At 44.6% G+C, this 18893-nt stretch overlaps 1 protein-coding gene across 3 annotated transcripts in view; it reads left to right on the forward strand.

The window, feature by feature from the left end:
• Positions 1-18893, forward strand: part of HTT (huntingtin) — a 126412-nt gene that overhangs the window by 73483 nt on the left and 34036 nt on the right. For all 3 annotated transcript variants that reach the window (XM_058193447.1, XM_058193446.1, XM_058193448.1), the window contains 11 exons: positions 1644-1854; positions 3187-3328; positions 4678-4857; positions 5969-6145; positions 6243-6319; positions 8845-8983; positions 12747-12869; positions 13081-13291; positions 14909-15054; positions 16353-16530; positions 18089-18184. In XM_058193447.1, the coding sequence (XP_058049430.1) occupies positions 1644-1854; positions 3187-3328; positions 4678-4857; positions 5969-6145; positions 6243-6319; positions 8845-8983; positions 12747-12869; positions 13081-13291; positions 14909-15054; positions 16353-16530; positions 18089-18184 (1680 nt within the window). The remainder of the gene's footprint in view (positions 1-1643; positions 1855-3186; positions 3329-4677; positions 4858-5968; positions 6146-6242; positions 6320-8844; positions 8984-12746; positions 12870-13080; positions 13292-14908; positions 15055-16352; positions 16531-18088; positions 18185-18893) is intronic.

Here is an 18893-nt window from a genome sequence, read left to right on the forward strand (position 1 = left end):
TAGAGGCACCGGTCTACTAATTGCGTTTTTTTAGGAGCGCACCGGTCTTCCTTCTTTAAAAATAGAGGCACCGGTCTACTAATTGCCTTTTTTTAAGAGCACACCGGTCTTCCTTCTTTAAAAATAGAGGCACCGGTCTACTAATTGCGTTTTTTTAGGAGCGCACCGGTCTTCCTTCTTTAAAAATAGAGGCATCGGTCGACTAATTGCCTTTTTTAAGGAGCGCACCGGTCTTCTTCTTTAAAAATAGAGGCATTGGTCTACTAATTGCCTTTTTTTAGGAGCGCACCGGTCTACCTTCTTTAAAAATAGAGGCACCGGTCTACTAACTGCCTACAGCGCTGATCAGCTATAGTGCAGCCCTTTGAAGCACCGTGGACGGCCATTTGCAGCTATATCACCACCGAGAGCTTCAGGGACAGAGAAGAGGATCAGCAAGGCGTGGGCGGTGGGGGAGGGGGGCAGGGATTTTTGCTACTGGTTCTCCGAATTACCCGCCCCCATTGCTACCGGATCGCGCGATCCGATCCAAACCGGGAGCATTTCGCCCCTGGGCCCTGGGGTCGTCTTGCAGCACCTCCCTGGGCAGAATGCAATGGGACAATGGCCGACACTCCCAACTTGCAAAGATCAATTTGCGGCAGCCAACTTGACATGGCCAACTCGCCAACAGGACAAGTCAACGATTCAATTTAATCAGCTGAAAGAACCGAGACGTTCATTTTTGCCATTTCCCTCTCGTCTCGTCCCTCCTTTGGCGTCTTTTCTTTGATTATTTATTTATTTATTTATTTATTTAATTTTTATACCGCCCTTCTCCCGAAGGACTCAGGGCGGTGTACAGGCAAGATAAAACCAGCAATACAATATACAAGTTGGTCATAAAAGTTACATGATATGCTGTGGTGAATTGTCCTAACAGTGGCAAGGAAGGTGGCAAAATGGAGCAAAACTCACTCAACAACTGTCCCAGCAAGCGACCAGACATTTGGGGGCTTGATTTTTGCGGCCCTAATTCGAGGACTACCTGTATGTAATATTTCGGTGGGAACCCCAAGCTCTCATTTGGGATGGATTGTGTCGTGTCCCACTCCTCCGCTGACGGCCGGGTCAGGGAAGTCCGAATCAGGCGTGCCTCTGCAGTTCTGCCAAAGTCCTAGCAAAGTCCTCAAGGCAGGCAGGAGACCAGAAAGTGACTTCAGCAAGATATGTTAGACTTTGCCTGACTCAGAGAATGCCAGAAAGCAGATCCTTTATATAGGCCATGGGGTGTGGCTCCATGACTCAGCACTTATCCAGGCCTGCCCCTCCTTCCTTCTGTTGCCTCCGCCTATCAATTCTTCTGACGCGAGGGTCACTCCAGTCGGCAGCTCTTGGTAATTGACCTCCCTCAGGCTCACATGCTGTGGAGGAGGGGGAGGGGTCTAGGTGCTCCGTTTGCCTGGGCATGGAGCCAGGGCTGGGGCCGGGAGGTGCTTCCTCCTCCTCAGCCTGTCTGGGCATGGAGCCAGGGCTGGGGCCGGGAGGCATACTAGGACATTCCTCAGCATTCGGAAGCAGATAAGAAGGCCCCGGCTGCGGTGAGAGCGGGCAAGACACAACAGATTGATAAATGCTGTTTTTCCATCGTTTCGGTGTTTCAGGGATGTTCCGAAGAATCACGGCTGCGGCTACCAAGCTTTTTACCGAGAGCGGTCCGCACGGTCTCCATTTCTACACCCTCGAAAGATTAAACGACCTTGTCAAGTCCATGATAGCCACCCACCCATCTCTGGTGCTTCTCTGGTGTCAAATCCTGCTGCTTGTCAACTACACCAATTCCAGCTGGTGGTCCGAAGTTCACCAGACCCCCAAGTAAGTCTGTCCTGAAGGTCGCCTTCTCGGTCCTGTGTGGACGTGTCTTTGTGATTCCAAACACTGCCCTTTGCTTTACAAGTCTTGTTTCTCGCGTCAGTGTCCCTCCTGTGTAGATTTCAAAAACTCCCAAAAGCTTCCTCCGATTGCGATTTTCACGGGCTAACACTAAAAATGTCTCGTTTTCATGCTTGCCTTTCAAAATTCACCTTCCTTTCTGAACTTGATTATCTGGGACGTCTCATTGTAGGGAACCCTGAGGTTCCTTGGGGCAGTTCCCCCCTCCCCCCCCCCCCACTCTGTGGTATCTTCATGTTGTGACCCAGACCCCAGTAGGTCGTAGGAAACTCAGTCCGTGGAAAAACAAACAAACTATTTGAACAGCTGAGAATTACTTCATTCCCAGCGTAGTTACAACTCAAATTAAAACAAATTCCTCCCAACACAGATTCCTCAGTCTTACCGCAAACCTTGGTCCAATTAGGCAAACTGCCAAAGGCCTTTCTTGGCAAACGTTCAGAAGTCACAAAAATAAAGGCAAGATGTAGACGAAGCATATAATAATAACAACAACAACAACAGAGTTGGAAGGGACCTTGGAGGCTTTCTAGTCCAACCCCCTGCCCAGGCAGGAAACCCTACACCATCTCAGTCAGATGGTTATCCAACATTTTCTTTAAAATTTCCAGTGTTGGAGCATTCACCACTTCTGCAGGCAAGTCGTTCCACTTATTAATTGTTCTAACTGTTAGGAAATTTATCCTTAGTTCTAAGTTGCTTCTTTCCTTGATTAGTTTCCACCCGTTGCTTCTTGTTCTACCCTCAGGTGCTTTGGAGAATAGTTTGACTCCCTCTTCTTTGTGGCAACCCCTGAGATATTGGAACACTGCTATCATGTCTCCCCTAGTCCTTCTTTTCGTTAAACTAGACATACCGAGTTCCTGCAGTTGTTCTTCATATGTTTTAGCCTCCAATCCCCTCATCATCTTTGTTGCTCTTCTCTGCACTCTTTCTAGAGTCTCAACATCTTTTTTACATCGTGGCGACCAAAACTGAATGCAATATTCCAAGTGTGGCCTTTCCAAGGCCTTATAAAGTGGTATTAACCCTTCACGTGATCTTGATTCTATCCCTCTGTTTATGCAGCCCAGAACTGTGTTGGTTTTTTTAGCAGCTGCTGCACACGACTGGCTCACATCTAAATGGTTGTCCACTAGGACTGCAGAAGAAGCAGCTACCAATTCTTCCTTATTTCTTTCTGGTGCCTTGACTCCTGGATTTTGTAGTTTTTTTTAAAACAACAACAACAACAACCTTTTCCTTCTCTTCCAGAAGGCAGTCTCTCTCAAGCGCTAAGTTGCTCAGCCCTCAACCCAGCGGGGATCCCCACGAAGAAGACGGGGGCTCCAAACTCAGCATCTGCAACCGCGAGATCGTGCGGAAAGGATCCCTCATCCTTTTCTGTGACTACGTGGTAAGCTCCGAGGATCGCAGGCAATGCCGGCGTTTCTGTTGGCTTTCGTGACTCGTCTTCCAGCCCAGTGGTCACCAACTGGTGGTCCGTGGACCACTGATGGTCTGTGAGAAAATTTGGGTGGTCCGCAGAAAAAATTACTTGCATTTTTCTATATTGCACTAAATCGGAGGTCCTCAAACTATGGTCCCTGGGACAGATACATGAAATGAACATTTGTGTTGCTGCAGAGAGTCTTTTTGTGTGGGTCGGAGGGGGGAGAAATTCGGACTTAGGGTCTGCTTCGGCCTCCTGGTGTGGGGCTTTGGGCGAAGGCTGGAGGGAAGCGCCGCTAGTGGCGAAGAGCCAGAGGGCCTCATTCCAGTGGGACTGCCTCATGGCCTGGAACCGGCTGACCATCTCAGCCCGCTGAGCCTCCAGGTGCCGGTACCTGGCCTTGCACTCCCGCAGGTCTTCCCTCTGCTTGGAAAGCCTATGCTCCTAGTCCTCAGTGAGGTGCTTCTGCTGAGCCTCCTTCTCAGTCAGATCCAATTTGAACTGAGCTGTTTTGCCAACTCTTTTTCATGATGGCTGCTTAGCTCCAACAACTGCTTCCTGGTGGGGACCTAAGGAACCCGGGTGGGGAGGCAAGGAGTGACTGGCAGGGGAGGGGTGAGTAGAGGCCAACAAGGCATCCCTGGATGTGAGTGACATCGAGTTGGCCACGCCCACCCAGTCACATGACCACCTAGCCACGCCCACCCAACTGGTCATTAGGCAGATCATATTAGCGGTCCGTGGGATTTAAAATTATGAATGTAGTGGTCCCTGAGCTCCGAAAGGTTGGGGACCCCTGTTGCAGCCTCTTTCTTTTTTTCTTTTTCCCCCTCGCCTTTTTTTTTTTTTTTTTTGTGGGTGTGCAAATAACTATGCAAGCTGATTTTTTTTTTAATTTGCATTTATATCCCGCCCTTCTCCGAAGACTCAGGGCGGTTTACACAGTGTCAAGCAATAGTCTTCATCCATTTGTATATTATATACAAAGTCAACAATCTGGGTCCTCATTTTACCTACCTTATAAAGGATAGAAGGCTGAGTCAACCTTGGGCCTGGTGGGACTTGAACCTGCAGTAATTGCAAGCACTGAAAATATGAGCGTGCGCGGCTTTCTGCCCATGCGCGCAGGTGCTTTGCTCGCACGCGGGCGGCTTAAAAAACGTGGCTAAATAGGACGGCATAGCGCCGGGGTGCCACCCTCACCCACAGGTCACTACTACCGGTTCACCCAAACTGGCTGAATCCCACCACGGCTTCCAGGATACCTTGTTGTCTCTTACGCTCGAGCGACTCCATTCCATTTCTTTCCACAGTGCCAAAACCTGCACGACTCCGAGCACTTAACCTGGCTGACGGTCAACCACGTCCAAGAACTCATCAGCCTGTCTCACGAACCTCCCGTCCAGGACTTCATAAGCGCCATCCACAGAAACTCGGCGGCGAGTGGCCTTTTCATCCAGGCTATTCAGTCACGGTGTGAGAACTTTGCCTCCGTAAGTTCTTCGCTTGGCTTCGCGGGGTTTCTTTCCTCCGATGATTGTCTCGACACGCCTGCTGAGGTTGCCTGATCACCAGAATCCTTTTTTTTTTTCCTCCTCTGGCGATCCCAGCTGAGTTGCCTGATCATCACAGGCTTTTAAAAGCACTTTTTTTTTTTACAACCTCTTCGGCCGAAGAAGTTGTAGAAAAAATGCTTTTAAAAGTTTTTTTTAAAAAGCCTCTGATGATCGTGCGGCTCAGCTGGGATCGTCAGAGGCTTTTAAAAGCATTTTTTACAATCTCTTCGGCTGAAGAGGTTGTAGAAAAAATGCTTTTAAAAGTTTTTTTTTTAAAAAAATTGGCCACGCCCACCCAGTCACATTATCCCCACCACCAGCAATCCACATCCACAGAACCGGTAGTAACAACTTTTACACTTCACCCCTGGGTTACAGGTAAGAAAAAGCCACGGAGGTTTAGCTGATTTTAAAAGGAATAGAATAGAATAGAATAGAATGGAATGGAATGGAATGGAATGGAATGGAATGGAATGGAATGGAATGGAATGGAATGGAATAGAATTTTTTTTATTGGCCAAGTGTGATTGGACACACAAGGAATTTGTCTTGGTGCATATACTCTCAGTGTACATAAAAGAAAAGATACGTTCATCATGAATCATAAGGGACAACACTTAATGATAATAATAGGCTACAAATAAGCAATCAGGAAACAATCAATATCAATATAAATCATAAGGATTACCAGCATCAAAGTTACAGTCATACAGTCATAAGTGGAAAGAGATTGGTGATGGGAACGATGAGAAGATTAATAGTAGTGCAGATTTAGTAAATAGTTTGACGGTGTTGATGGAATTAGTTGTTTAGCAGAGTGATGGCCTTCGGGAAAAAACTGTTCTTGTATCTAGTTGTTCTGGTGTGCAGTGCTCTATAGCGTCGTTTTGAGGGTAGGAGTTGAAACAGTTTATGTCGAGGATGTGAGGGATCTGTAAATATTTTCACGGAACCTGTTAGGTTGATGAGATGCTTTTATACTTTGATTAGTCTGGAAATCAAAACAAAAAAAAAGACTTTAAAAGAGGTTTTTCTCCCCCCGTTTCAGCCGACGGCGGTCAAGAAGACCCTGCAGTGTTTGGAGGGGATCCACCTCAGCCAGTCAGGGGCTGTGCTGGTCTTGTACGTGGACAAGCTTCTCTCGACTCCTTTCCGTGTGCTGGCTCACATGGTCGACACCCTGGCTTGCCGTCGTGTGGAAATGCTTTTAGCGGCCTCCGTGCAGGTAAACACGTGGCGTCCGCTGGGCTAGTCAACGCCGCTCAAGATTGACGTGAACACATTGCCTTTCCTGGTTTTTTTGTTTTTGTTTCCTGATGCAGAACAGCACGGCTCAGTTGCCAGTTGAAGAGCTGGACCGAATTCAGGAATATCTGCAGAACACCGGATTAGCCCACAGGTGAGGCTCCGAATGGATTTTAATCCCTGCGGATTTTACTCTGCTAGTCGTCACTGACTTTTAGGGGATGCTGCTCATTTCTGTTTCATTGTCTGGAGCAAATCTGGCTGAGGAATTCTGGGAGTTGAAGTCCACAAGCCTTAAAGATGCCAAGGTTGGAGACCCCTGTTCTAGAGGGTCTTTGAGGCCACCTGGAGGTTTATCTGTGTCCTCAGGGTCACCTGAGTGGTGCAAATGGTTCCTGTAGTCTGCAATTTTACCTCTGGAAATCCGTTCCTACTCCTACGCACCATTCAAAGGGTCTTCATCCCAAATTGTGTAGCTAGATTTCCAGACATTCTCAGTCCTCTAGGTCATGGTTGTCCCAAAGGTGCTTTTTTTCAACAGGCAACTGGACTTTTTTTGTTTTTTTCTTTGAAGATGTTTCGCTTCTCATCCAAGAAGCCAACACAGTTCTGGGCTGCATAAGCAGAGGGATAGAATCAAGAACACGTGAAGGGTTAATACCACTTTATAAGACCTTGGAAAGGCCACACTTGGAATACTGCATTCAGTTTTGGTCGCCACGATGCAAAAAAAGATGTTGAGACTCTAGAAAGAGTGCAGAGAAGAGCAACAAAGATGATTAGGGGACTGGAGGCTAAAACATATGAAGAACGGTTGCAGGAACTGGGTATGTCTAGTCTAATGAAAAGAAGTACATGGGGAGACATGATAGCAGTGTTCCAATATCTCAGGGGCTGCCCCAAAGAAGAGGGAGTCGGGCTGTTCTCCAAAGCATCTGAGAGTAGAACAAGAAGCAATGGGTGGAAACTAATCAAGGAGAGAAGCAACTTAGAACCAAGGAGAAATTTCCTGACACAACAATTAATCAGTGGAACAACTTGCCTGCAGAAGTTGTGAATACTCCAACACTGGAAATTTTTAAGAAAATGTTGGATAGCCATTTGTCTGAAATGGTGTAGGGTTTCCTGCCTGGGCAGGGGGTTGGACTAGAAGACCTCCAAGGTCCCTTCTAACTCTGTTGTTATTATTCTTGGATACTATTCTGTCCGAGCCGAAGAAGCTTCTTGGATGAGAAGCGAAACGTCTTCAAAGAAAAAACAAGGAAGTTCAGTTGCCTCTTGAAAAAAGCACTTTTGGGTTTTTCGGGAGACATTTCCCTGGCCAGCATGTCATCACGGAGTGCTTCTACCTTCCTTCCCACTGAAATGGTACCTATTTATCTACTCGCACTTTCGTGCTTTCGAACTGCTAGGTTGGCAGGGGCAAGGACCAGAGCTCACCCCATCACATGATGGCACTCGGGTCTTGAACCCAGGGTGCCGGCTTTCAAGCCGATAAGCCCATCGTCTTAACCACTGAGCCACCGTGCCACCCAATCCTTCTTTAAGACAAACAGAATTCCAGAAGTTCTTAAGTCTTAATGATTCTAGGCAAGCCAGCTCCTATAATTGTTCTCCTCTCTTCATTACCTGCCCCTCCTGCTATTTCTTGCTTAATGGCCATTGGTCTTGGGTTTATGACCGAAGCTGGGATTTCTGTCATAGCCCAAGGACTATCTGTTCAGCATTCATCCTGCTTTTAACTGAAACGCTGTCTCGTTTCTTGTTCACGATGTGCGTTCACGTCAGTGTGTTAAAAATATTTGAAGAACACTTTCAAATTTACAACCGAAGGAAGTTGTTCCATATTGTAATCTCTCGTTTACATCTGGAATATTATGACTTACTTTTAACTACCGGGTTTCCCCCGAAAATAAGACCCTGTCTTATATTTTTTTGAACCCTGAAATAAGCGCTTGGCCTTATTGCCATGCGCTCAAAAGCCCGATTAGGTTTATTATCAGGGGATGTCTTATTCTGGGGGAAACAGGACAGATTCTGTCCAGTTCTGGAGAACCGGTAGCGGAAAATTTGACTAGTTCGGAGAACCGGCAGTAAAAATTCTGACTGGTCCTGCCCCCCCATCTATTCTCTGCCTCCCAATTCCCAGCTGCTTGGGAAGAAATGGGGATTTTGCAGTAACCTTCCCCTTGAGTAGGGTTGGAATGGAGATTTTACCGTATCCTTCCCCTGCCACACCCACCAAGCCACACCCACAGAACCAGTAGTAAAAAATTTTGAAACCCACCACTGAAACAGGGTATATATAGCTGTAGTAGAGGACACGTAAATTTAGTAAGTCAGTTTGAACTTCTTCATGAGACTGGTTTCTCCTAAATTCCAATTTAGTAGGCTATCAAGAACTGACCCTGAAAATAATCCCATTAATGGAATTGTTTAAAATTGCACCATATCGATTGTCAGAGGTTGGTTGAAGACTGTAAAGAAGGGGTGTGGGGAATTCTGGGAGTTGCAGTCCACAAGTCATAAAGGGGCCATGGTCCCCCCGCCCTGTCTTAGAACCCGAGTCTCACATATTAAAATTGGCTGGCTCGGGAATGTCACTGCAAACCAAAAACCATCCGTTTTTCTCAAAGTATCTAATCTGGTGGATTTCTTTTTTTCTTCATTTGTTTTAAGACATCAAAGACTCTACTCACTCTTGGACCGATTTCGTCTAACTGTGGCTCCGGACACCATTAGCCCCTCACCTTTGGTTACGGCACATCCCCTGGATGGAGGGAACCATCCCGATCTAGAAACATTAATTCCAGACAAAGTAAGGCTGAGTTGTTTTCCTATTAATCCTGTTCCCCTTTTAAATCGTGCTTGCAAGGAATGGGAAACAAAATGCAGGCACGATGTTTAGGCACCGGATTCCAGATGTTGCTCTCCAGTTAGATCCAGCTTTTCTCCTCACAGACTTCCTGACCAACTGGTTCACTTTTTTTTTTTTTGAAAAAGTTTTACAAAAAATTTTTTTCCCCAACAATTATCCCCCGTCACCTCCCTCCGCCTTCCACCCTCCCCTCAACCCTTCCCCCCACCCCCGAGACTTCCCAGAGCAAAATACAGGGTATTACATCTAACAATCATAAGCTAAAATACAACAATCAACCATCACCCATAACGTCTCCTCTCCCCTTTGCAACCTTAACTCCCCTTTCCCATTTAAACAAATGCACTAATACAGTACAATTCCTGCAATCACTCATAAGCTATTTGATACTTTTTAGCCTGATATTTGTTTTGAATATAATCAGTCCAACTTCTCCGTTCCAATATATATATCTTTCTTGTGAATAGTCTTTCAAATACGCTGAAATTTTTGCCATTTCTGCTAAGTTCGATACTTTAAGTGTCCGTTCTTCAATTGTAGGCAAGTCTTCTTTCTTCCAATATTGCGCAACCCATAATCTCGTTGCTGATATTAAATTTAAAATCAGTTTAGTCTCTGTTACTGTACAGTCCGTAATTATACCCAATAAAAATAACTGTGGTGTAAACTTTATCTTCTTTTTCAAGATATTCTGCATAATCCACCAAATTTTTATCCTGGTTCACTTTCTTTAGGCCTGCTCAGCATCCAAACCTAATCTCTAAATATAGTCAGCTGAATTTGATTCTCTGCCTGCTGCAGCCTTGTGTTCTCACTAAAGTTGGCCCAGGCAGCGCTGACACGGTTACACACATTGTATAATGTGTGGTAAGGCCACACTTGGAATTTTGCATCCAGCTTTGGTTGCCACGCTGTAAAAACGACGTGGAGACTCTAGAAAGAGTGCAGAGAAGAGCAACAAAGATGATGAGGGTACTGGAGGCTAAAACATATGAAGAACAGTTGCAGGAACTAGGTATGTCTAGTTTAATGAAAAGAAGGACTAGGGGAGACATGATAGCAGTCTTCCAATATCTCAGGGGCTGCCCTAAAGAAGAGGGAGTCAAGCTCTTCTCCAAAGCACCTGAGGGCAGGACAAGAAGCAATGGGTGGAAACTGATCAAGGAGAGAAGCAACCTAGAACTAAGGAGAAATTTCCTGACAGTGAGAACAATTAACCAGTGGAACAGCTTACCTACACAAGTTGGGAATGCTTTAACACTGGAAGTTTTTAAGAAGAGATTGGACAACCATTTGTCTGAAATAGTATAGGGTCTCCTGCTTGAACAAGGGGCTGGACTAGAAAACCTCCAAGGTCCCCTCTAACTACTGTTCCGTTCCACTCCACTCCACTCTACACTAGTTCCTATTCTATTCTACTCTATTTGACACCTATACTTACTCCTACTCCTACTCTACTTTATTCTGTATTATGTTGCCCTTTTTAAACTTGCACAAGGTCGGAGTGACAGCCCTGCATTTAAATAAATTTGGTCTCTGGCCCTGGTCCACTGTAGCCCTCAAAATTATCTCTAAGAGTTATCCTATGGTAAGATGGATGACCAATAAATTTAATAAATAACTAGATACATCTCTGAATTGTTTTACCCAGAAATAACATGGGAATTATGGAAGCGCTACACAAAACTTCAACTGCTGCACAATATTTAACATTCAAATGAGACGGTTTACTTTTATTTACAGTTGAAAAAGTAGCACCTGTATATCTTCACATCTTTGTCGCGGCCAAAAATCAATCCTTAATAAAATTCATGGTACAGGTCACCCTCGACTTACGACCACAATTGAGCCCAAAATTTGTGTTGTTAAGTGAGACATTTGTTAAGTGAACTTAAGGGCCCCGTTTTACGACCTTTCTAGCCACAGCCATTAAATGAATCGTAGTGGTTAAGTTAGTGACAGAGGTGTTAAGTGAATCTCGAGTCCGCGTGAACTTCACTTGTCCAGAGGTCGCAAATGGGGATCACTTGGACACTTGTAACCGTCATAAATGTGAACCAGTTGCCAAGCTCCTGAATTTTGATCACGTGACTGCAGCGATGCCACAACGGTCGCAAGTGTGAAAAACGGTCCTAAGTCACTTTTTTTCCAGGGCCGTTGTAACTTTGAACGGTCACTAAACAAACTGTTGTAAGTCGAGGACTACCTATATAAAACGGGAGAGTTTCTCCTTGACTTGCCTGCAGAAGTTGTGAATGCTCCAACACTGGAAATTTTTAAGAAAATGTTGGATAACCATCTGTCTGAGATGGTGTAGGGTTTTTCTGCCTGGGCAGGGGGTTGGACTAGAAGGCCTCCAAGGTCCCTTCCAACTCTGTTCTTGTTATTTATTTATTTATTTATTTATTTATCACATTTATATACCGCCCTATCTCCCTAAGGACTCAGGGCGGTTCACAGGCAGATAAAAAGGTACATATAAATACAAAATAAATAACAATTAAAAAACTTATTCTACATAGCCAAATTTATTAAAAAGAACAATATAAATAATAAAACCCATTAAAACCAATATAAATTTAAAATCTAATCCAGTCCTGCGCAGATGAATAGATGTGTTTTAAGCTCGCGGCGGAAGGTTCGGAGGTCCGGAAGTTGACGAAGTCCTGGGGGGAGTTCGTTCCAGAGGGTGGGAGCCCCCACAGAGAAGGCCCTTCCCCTGGGTGTCGCCAAACGACACTGTCTAGCAGACGGCACCCTGAGGAGTCCCTCTCTGTGAGAGCGCACGGGTCGGTGAGAGGTATTCGGTAGCAGCAGGCGGTCCCGTAAATAGCCCGGCCCTATGCCATGGAGCGCTTTAAAGATAGTTACCAGAACCTTGAAGCGCACCCGGAAGGCCACAGGTAGCCAGTGCAGTCTGCGCAGGAGAGGTGTCACATGGGAGCCACGAGGGGCTCCCTCTATCACCCGCGCAGCCGCATTCTGAACTAACTGAAGCCTCCGGGTGCCCTTCAAGGGGAGCCCCATGTAGAGAGCATTGCAGTAATCCAGATGAGACGTCACGAGGGCGTGAGTGACCGTGCATAGGGCATCCCGGTCTAGAAAGGGGCGCAACTGGCGAACCAGGCGAACCTGGTAAAAAGCTCTCCTGGAGACGGCCGTCAAATGATCTTCAAAAGACAGCCGTTCATCCAGGAGGATGCCCAAGTTGCGCACCCTCTCCATCAGGGCCAATGACTCGCCCCCAACAGTCAGCCGCGGACTCAGCTGACTGTACCGGGATGCCGGCATCCACAGCCACTCTGTCTTGGAGGGATATTGTTGTTATTGTTACTTACAACTGTGATCGAGCCCAGAATTACGGTCGTAAGTCGTGCTGGTTGATAACACGGATAAGTGTTTTAATTCTGAATAGTTGATTCATAGCAAGCGGTGCGGTGGCCTAGAGGTGGAGCTCTCGTCTCGCAGTCAGGAGGCTGTGAGTTCGATCCTAGGTAGAGGCAGATATTTCTCTCTCCGAGCACAATGAAGAATTTATCTGCTGAACAAAACTCCGCACTGGCAACAGGGAAGGGCATCCGGCCAGTAAAACACCCAGCTCCATTCAGTTGCCCAGACTCCACCCCGCAAGGGATTATGGGGTCTTATATCTTATCATCATAAGGCAAATACCTGTTACTAATCTCTTTTGTTTCCCTGCAAGGATTGGTTCTGTTCACTCGTGAAGTCCCAGTGCTACACAAAATCAGCTTTCGCTCTTCCAGAAGGTGCCGAACTGATGAATCGGCTTCCTGAACAGGAATTGATCCCTTTCATGATGCACCAGGTAATGCGCGTGTTGGCCCAGGATGGGGGGAAAGCCTTCTTTATGTAACAAAGGCAGTGTGATGACCCAGGGCGTGGCACAAAGGCCACACAGCCAGAGATTCCATTTATTTACTGGGCACATCGAACATGGAAATGAGAAGTCTTTCCGATTCCGTAGCTCAAGTCAGAAATGTTGTGAAAACTGCTTCTTGCTGCTTGGATCTTTGCAGGATTTCAACATCAGCCTCCTCGCCCCGTGTTTGAGCCTGGGCGCGCAGGAACTCTCCCGAGGGCTGAGGAGCCATTTTGAAGCCGCCCGCCTGGTCACGCTGCACCAGGTGACGGAAGTAGTGCAGAAGCTCCCCGCCAGCCATCAAGTCTTCCAGCCGACACAGCCGGTGGGATTGTCGCCGTACTGGAACAAACTCAGCAATATTTATGGTGAGATGGGACAGAGGATTGGGCTGGCTTTTCTCGGCACCTTCTCTTTGGCATATCCGGCATGCAAAATCTCCCCATTGGAGCCGGAAGCGCGGGCCCAAAAGGGAAGGCTTTGGTGACTTTTGTGGCCTGCATGGTCAAGGGATCTTCCCCCGGTGGGCTTTTTGCGAACACGGCATTCTCTCGTCAGTTGTGTCTTGGTTTAGCCGTGACCCGATCACGAGGTTTTGTTTGCGTTTCTTGTATTTGAGAGGAGGGATTGTTACGACAGCTTCTTTGTAGCGTCTTACGTTTCCCAAAAAGAAGAAATGGAGACCGTTGTGTCCTATCAGTCACCAGCCCCACCAGCAACTGAATCATAGGAGGAGGAGGAGGAGGAGGAGGAGGTGTGGGAGTCGGGGTCAGCATCAGGGCAACCTGGGAGCTCCGAGGGGGAAGAAGGAATGGAGGTGGCAGAGAGAGAGACAGAGGCGGAGCCTGGGCCGTCTGTCAGCCCTCAGATGGAGAGTCAACAGCCATAAGTCTGGAGGTGGCTGATGAGGAAGGGAAGGAACAGCTGGGTCCAGTGCCCTGATGCACAGAAGCAGAGGAGAGGAGAGCAGTGGAAATCTATGGGCCGGTCCTTGGGATGGAAGAGCCACCATTGCTAGCGAAGCCCCACCCTAGCTCTGGGGATAAAAGGCAGGGGGCAGAGATGAATAGGTGTGGCAGACAACTATTCATCTCCCCTGCCGGACGGATTTGTTAGCCTGCGAGAGAAAACTTTTTGCCGGGGCTGCTGGCGCTCCTAATAAAGGAATCGTTTGAGTTCATGTCAGAGGGTTTGTCGTGTTTGGGGAGCTGGCTCAGAACAGAGAAAGAAATCTTAACAAAGGCAGAAAGCGGCCCCAGCCTTCCTGCTATAGCCTGAAGAAGAAGCCTCAAGCCTATCTCTGTAGATACTTTGTACCTATGAAGAAAGGCCAGCCATCTTATTCATAAACAAAACATCTTCAGCCATACTTCCCGCAGAAGGCTGGAGCTGATGGAAATGAAGAATTTACATTCCCCTGCCTAAATTCTAAGGACAGGACAGGACTTTTAGTACATAATAGGATTAACCCACCGCCATTAGAATAGTAAAAGTCACAAGGCTCACTACATTGCGCAACCCCCCTGGAGCATCTCAATCACCAAACGCCAGAACCCTATAAAAATCCATCCACTCACCCAGCCAATTAGGATGCACCCTAAAAACATTTTCTGCTCTCGCTGAAGTTTCTGTCATCCAAATAAACAGATACCTTCTATCCTGCAGCCAGCCTCCATTTTATTTTCAGCGTCTTTCTCCCGGCTTGGAACCGGAGTGGATTTTTCTTCCGATAATTGTCGGCTCTTGCTGATGGGAGAATAATAATTGTGCGTGTTCTTTCTTGTGGAAAGTGGGTTGAGGGGTAGGTGGAAAAATAGATCCCTAAGGATTCCTGGAGTGGGACAGAAATTGATCTTGCCCGTTTTCAAGAAAGGATCCTTTCTTGAAAGGGTCCTCAGAAATTTGAAAGAGGAGACCAAATCGCAATATGGTTTGTGTTATGACATTGTGCGTGTGTGTGTTTGTTTGTTTTTCCTCCCCCACAGGAGACCCAGAAATGTTTCAATTCACAATGGTTTTAGCTCAGGCTTTAAGTCAGTATCTGGTGTCGCTTTCCAAACTGCCAGCTTCTCTTCGCATTCCTCCGGAGAAGGAAAACGACATTGTGAAGTTCGTTGTGATGCTGCTAGAGGTAAGGGCAATCACAATATGGAGAGGGGGGGATGGACTGTATTTTTTGGACTATAAGACACACTTTTTTGTCTCCCAAAAGGGGTGAAAATGTCTGTGTTTTTATAGACTGAACATTGCCGAAGCCCCGCCCGCCTGCCGGCCATTTAACTGGGTGTTGCTGTTGAATGTTTATTTGATTTATAAGTCACCTAATTGCAAGCAACTCAAGGTGGTTTATTTTTAAAAAAAACAGCTTATAAAATTATGTGATTTGAAATTACAAAGCTCCTTGGAAATATCAGCCCTTTGAAACTTTTCCTGATCAGAGGATGATGGTGCCTTTAAATAATTTATTTCAGTAATTATTGAAATAAACTTTAAATATTTGTTTTCTGAGGTTTTCACAGGTGTTTGTATGTAGGTCTTTGGTTGTTTGGGTTTTCTCCCGTATAAAATTGGAAGTGTCTTGGCGACGTTTCGACGAAGTCTCATTTGTCATCTTCAGGCTTCAGCTTTAAAACTTTAAATAATCTAAATAATTAAATTATTATTATTAATAATAATAATCAAGAAATTGCAACTTCCTGCAATAACACCAGGGGAATTGCAAAAAACTGTGCTACTCGGAACATCCTACATTTTAAGAAGATTTGGTTGATACCTAGGACACTGGCAGCAACCTGTACCAACCATTAACACCAGTCAGTGGTATTTGTGAGGCATTTTTAAATTTCCAGTTGACTGAGTTTCATGTTTAATGAATGAAAGAGATAATAATAATACATAATAATACGTGATTGGTGCCTTGGTAAAATCACACTTGGAATATTGCATTCAATATAATAAAGATTCTGAAACTCTGGAAAAAGTACAATAAAGCAATAAAGATGATCAGAAAACTGAAGGCTAAAACATATGGAGAACGGTTGCAGGAATTCGGTATGTCTACTTTAATGAAAAGAAGGACTAGGGGAGACATGATAGCCGAGTCTTCCAATATTTGAGGGGCTGCCCCAAAGAAGAGGGAGTCAAGCTATTCTCCAAAGCACCTGAGGGCAGGACAAGAAGCAACAGATGGAAACTCATCAAGGAGAGAAGCAACCTGGAACTAAGGAGGAATTTCCTGACAGAACAATTAGCCAATGGAACCACTTGCCTCCAGAAGTTGTGAATGCTCCAACACTGGAGGTTTTTAAGAAGAGGCTGAAAAGCCTCTTGTCTGAAAGGGTATAGGATCCCCTGCTTGAGCAGGGGGTTGGGTTACAAGATCCCCCAAACTCTGTTTATTCTGTCAATTTCTTTTTTTTTCCCTAACAGATCCTGTCTTGGCACTTAGCACGGAAGCAGGTTCCCTTAAGTATGGATCTCCAGGCTGTGCTGGATTGCTGTTGTCTGGCGTTGCAACAGACGGAGCTGTGGAATCTCTGGGCATCAGCAGAGAACACCAGCCAGGCCTCCTCGCTCATCCATTGCACCCGATTCATCCTGGAAGCAGGTGAGCACCCCCTCCCTCCCCCCCCCCCCCGTTTCCCTCCCTTCCCTCAGTTTCTCCTTCTGTGCTTTTTACAAGTTTTCGCTTCGGGGGTGTGTGTGTGTTTGTGGCATCCAGTAAGTCAATTCCCAGTCGTCTCTCTTACCTGAATTTGGAACCTTTCCTTTCATTTTATCACCTTCAGCAGCTGAGAATGAGAGGCTACTGTCAGGTTTTATTTTGTTTTATTTTATTATTTTTTATTATTTTATTTTATATTTTATTATATTTATGATATGATGTGATGCAATATTATATAAATGATGTAATATTCTAATATATATTTTATATTAGATAATAGTGTAGTATTGTATTCTGTTGTATTTATATTTTATTTTTTATATATTATATATTAATCATACTATACTGTACTATACTTTATTAAAATGAATTGATATTCTAATATATTTTATGTTATATAATAATAATGTATTGTATTTACATTTTATTTTATTATATATTGTATTAGATTATAATGATATATATTATAATATTATATAAAATATAATATTATAATATATATCATTATAATATAATACAATATATAATAAAATAAATATATAATATAATATATAATAACATAAAATATAAATACAATTATATAAAATATAATTGTATTTATATTTTATTTTATTTTATATTATATTATTATACTTATATTATATTAAGAAGATATGATATTCTAATATGTTTTATATAAGTATTGTATTTATATTTTATTGTATTTATATTTTATTATATATTATATTTATATTATTTATTTATTTATTGTTTACATTTATATCCTATGCCTCCAAGACTCAGGGCTTACAGTGTGTAAGGCAATAGACTCATTCTATTTGTATATTTACAAAGTCAACTTATTGCCCCCCCAACAATCTGGGTCCTCATTTTACCTACCTTATAAAGGATGGAAGGCTGAGTCAACCTTGGGCCGGGCTTGAACCTGCAGTAATTGCAGGCTACTGTGTTCTAATAACAGGCTTCTTAACAGCCTGAGCTAGCTATAATAATATTATATTATTATATTAGACTATATTATTATATTATAATATTAATTATATTATATTATTTATTATTTTTATGCCTTCAAGTCAGTCTTGATTCCAGGGGAGCACCCAGGCACTTTCTTGCAGGCTTGGGGGAAAATACTTCCACGAGTGGTTTGCCCCACATAGCTCCCTCCTAAGGTTTGAGGGAGAGGGATTTCCCCAAATTCACCAGCTGCTTTTGTGCCTAGAGCAGGTCAAGAATCGTATCTTCCTGGCTTCCAATCCAGTGTCTTTAACCACTGCACCAAACTGCTCTCCCTGTCAAAGAAAATGAATGTAAATGGGGTGAGAGAAGTTCTATGGGGAGAAAAATCCACTCACTCACTCCAGGCACAAGACCAAAAAACCCCCCGAAAACTTTAGGCGTTGGAACGAGTCTGTGTACAAAGTTTCTTCAGAAAATTTGCTGAAGTTTCAATCTCTTTGAAAGATCCGTTTTGGAAAATACATGTTGCTTTCGTCTGATTTAGTGGCAATTGAACCGGGAAATCGCCTCCTGAATCCAGAGAAGAGGAAGACGGTTCAGAAGGCCAGCAATGACAACGAAAAGGATTCACAAACACCAAGTAAGCATGAAACCGTATGCATGAAGTTGTGTTTTGATGTAAGTCACAGGTGAACGTATAGTTATAGGTCACGATTCTACCTAAGCTTAGAGTTCTATTGGATCTAATGGTGGCTGCAGATGCGTTGCAACTAAAGAATTAAATGTGAATTTCACTTTAGTTTTACGTCTAGGGAATTTCTCTGGAGACTTCAGGGTAAGACTTACTAGGACGAGGGGATCTTTAGCCAGATGGTAGCTGGAGTTGAGGCTGTAAGAGAAAGGTTGGGAAATGACTTTTCCCCTGTCATGTCTTCTCCAGCCTCCGTTTCCCTTTGGTGGCAATTCTTGGGAAATCGGAAAATTTACACATATCAAAGATATATTAATGCATTTAATATCAAACTGGATGGATGGATGGACGGACGCACAGGATAGGATGGGATAGATGATAGACATGATAGATGGATGGATGGGTGGATGGATAACATAGGATACATGATGGATGGATGCATGGATGGATGGATGCATGGATAAGATAGGATACATGATAGACATGATGGATGGATGGATGGGTGGATGGATAACATAGGATACATGATGGATGGATGCATGGATGAGTGAATGGATGCATGGATGTAGGATACATGATAGACTGGATGGATGCATGGAAGCATGGATTGATACATGGATAGGATAGGATACATGATAGACATAATGGATGCATGGAT

Source organism: Ahaetulla prasina, chromosome 8 (genome assembly GCF_028640845.1).
Source record: "Ahaetulla prasina isolate Xishuangbanna chromosome 8, ASM2864084v1, whole genome shotgun sequence".
Taxonomy (NCBI): Eukaryota; Metazoa; Chordata; class Lepidosauria; order Squamata; family Colubridae; genus Ahaetulla; species Ahaetulla prasina.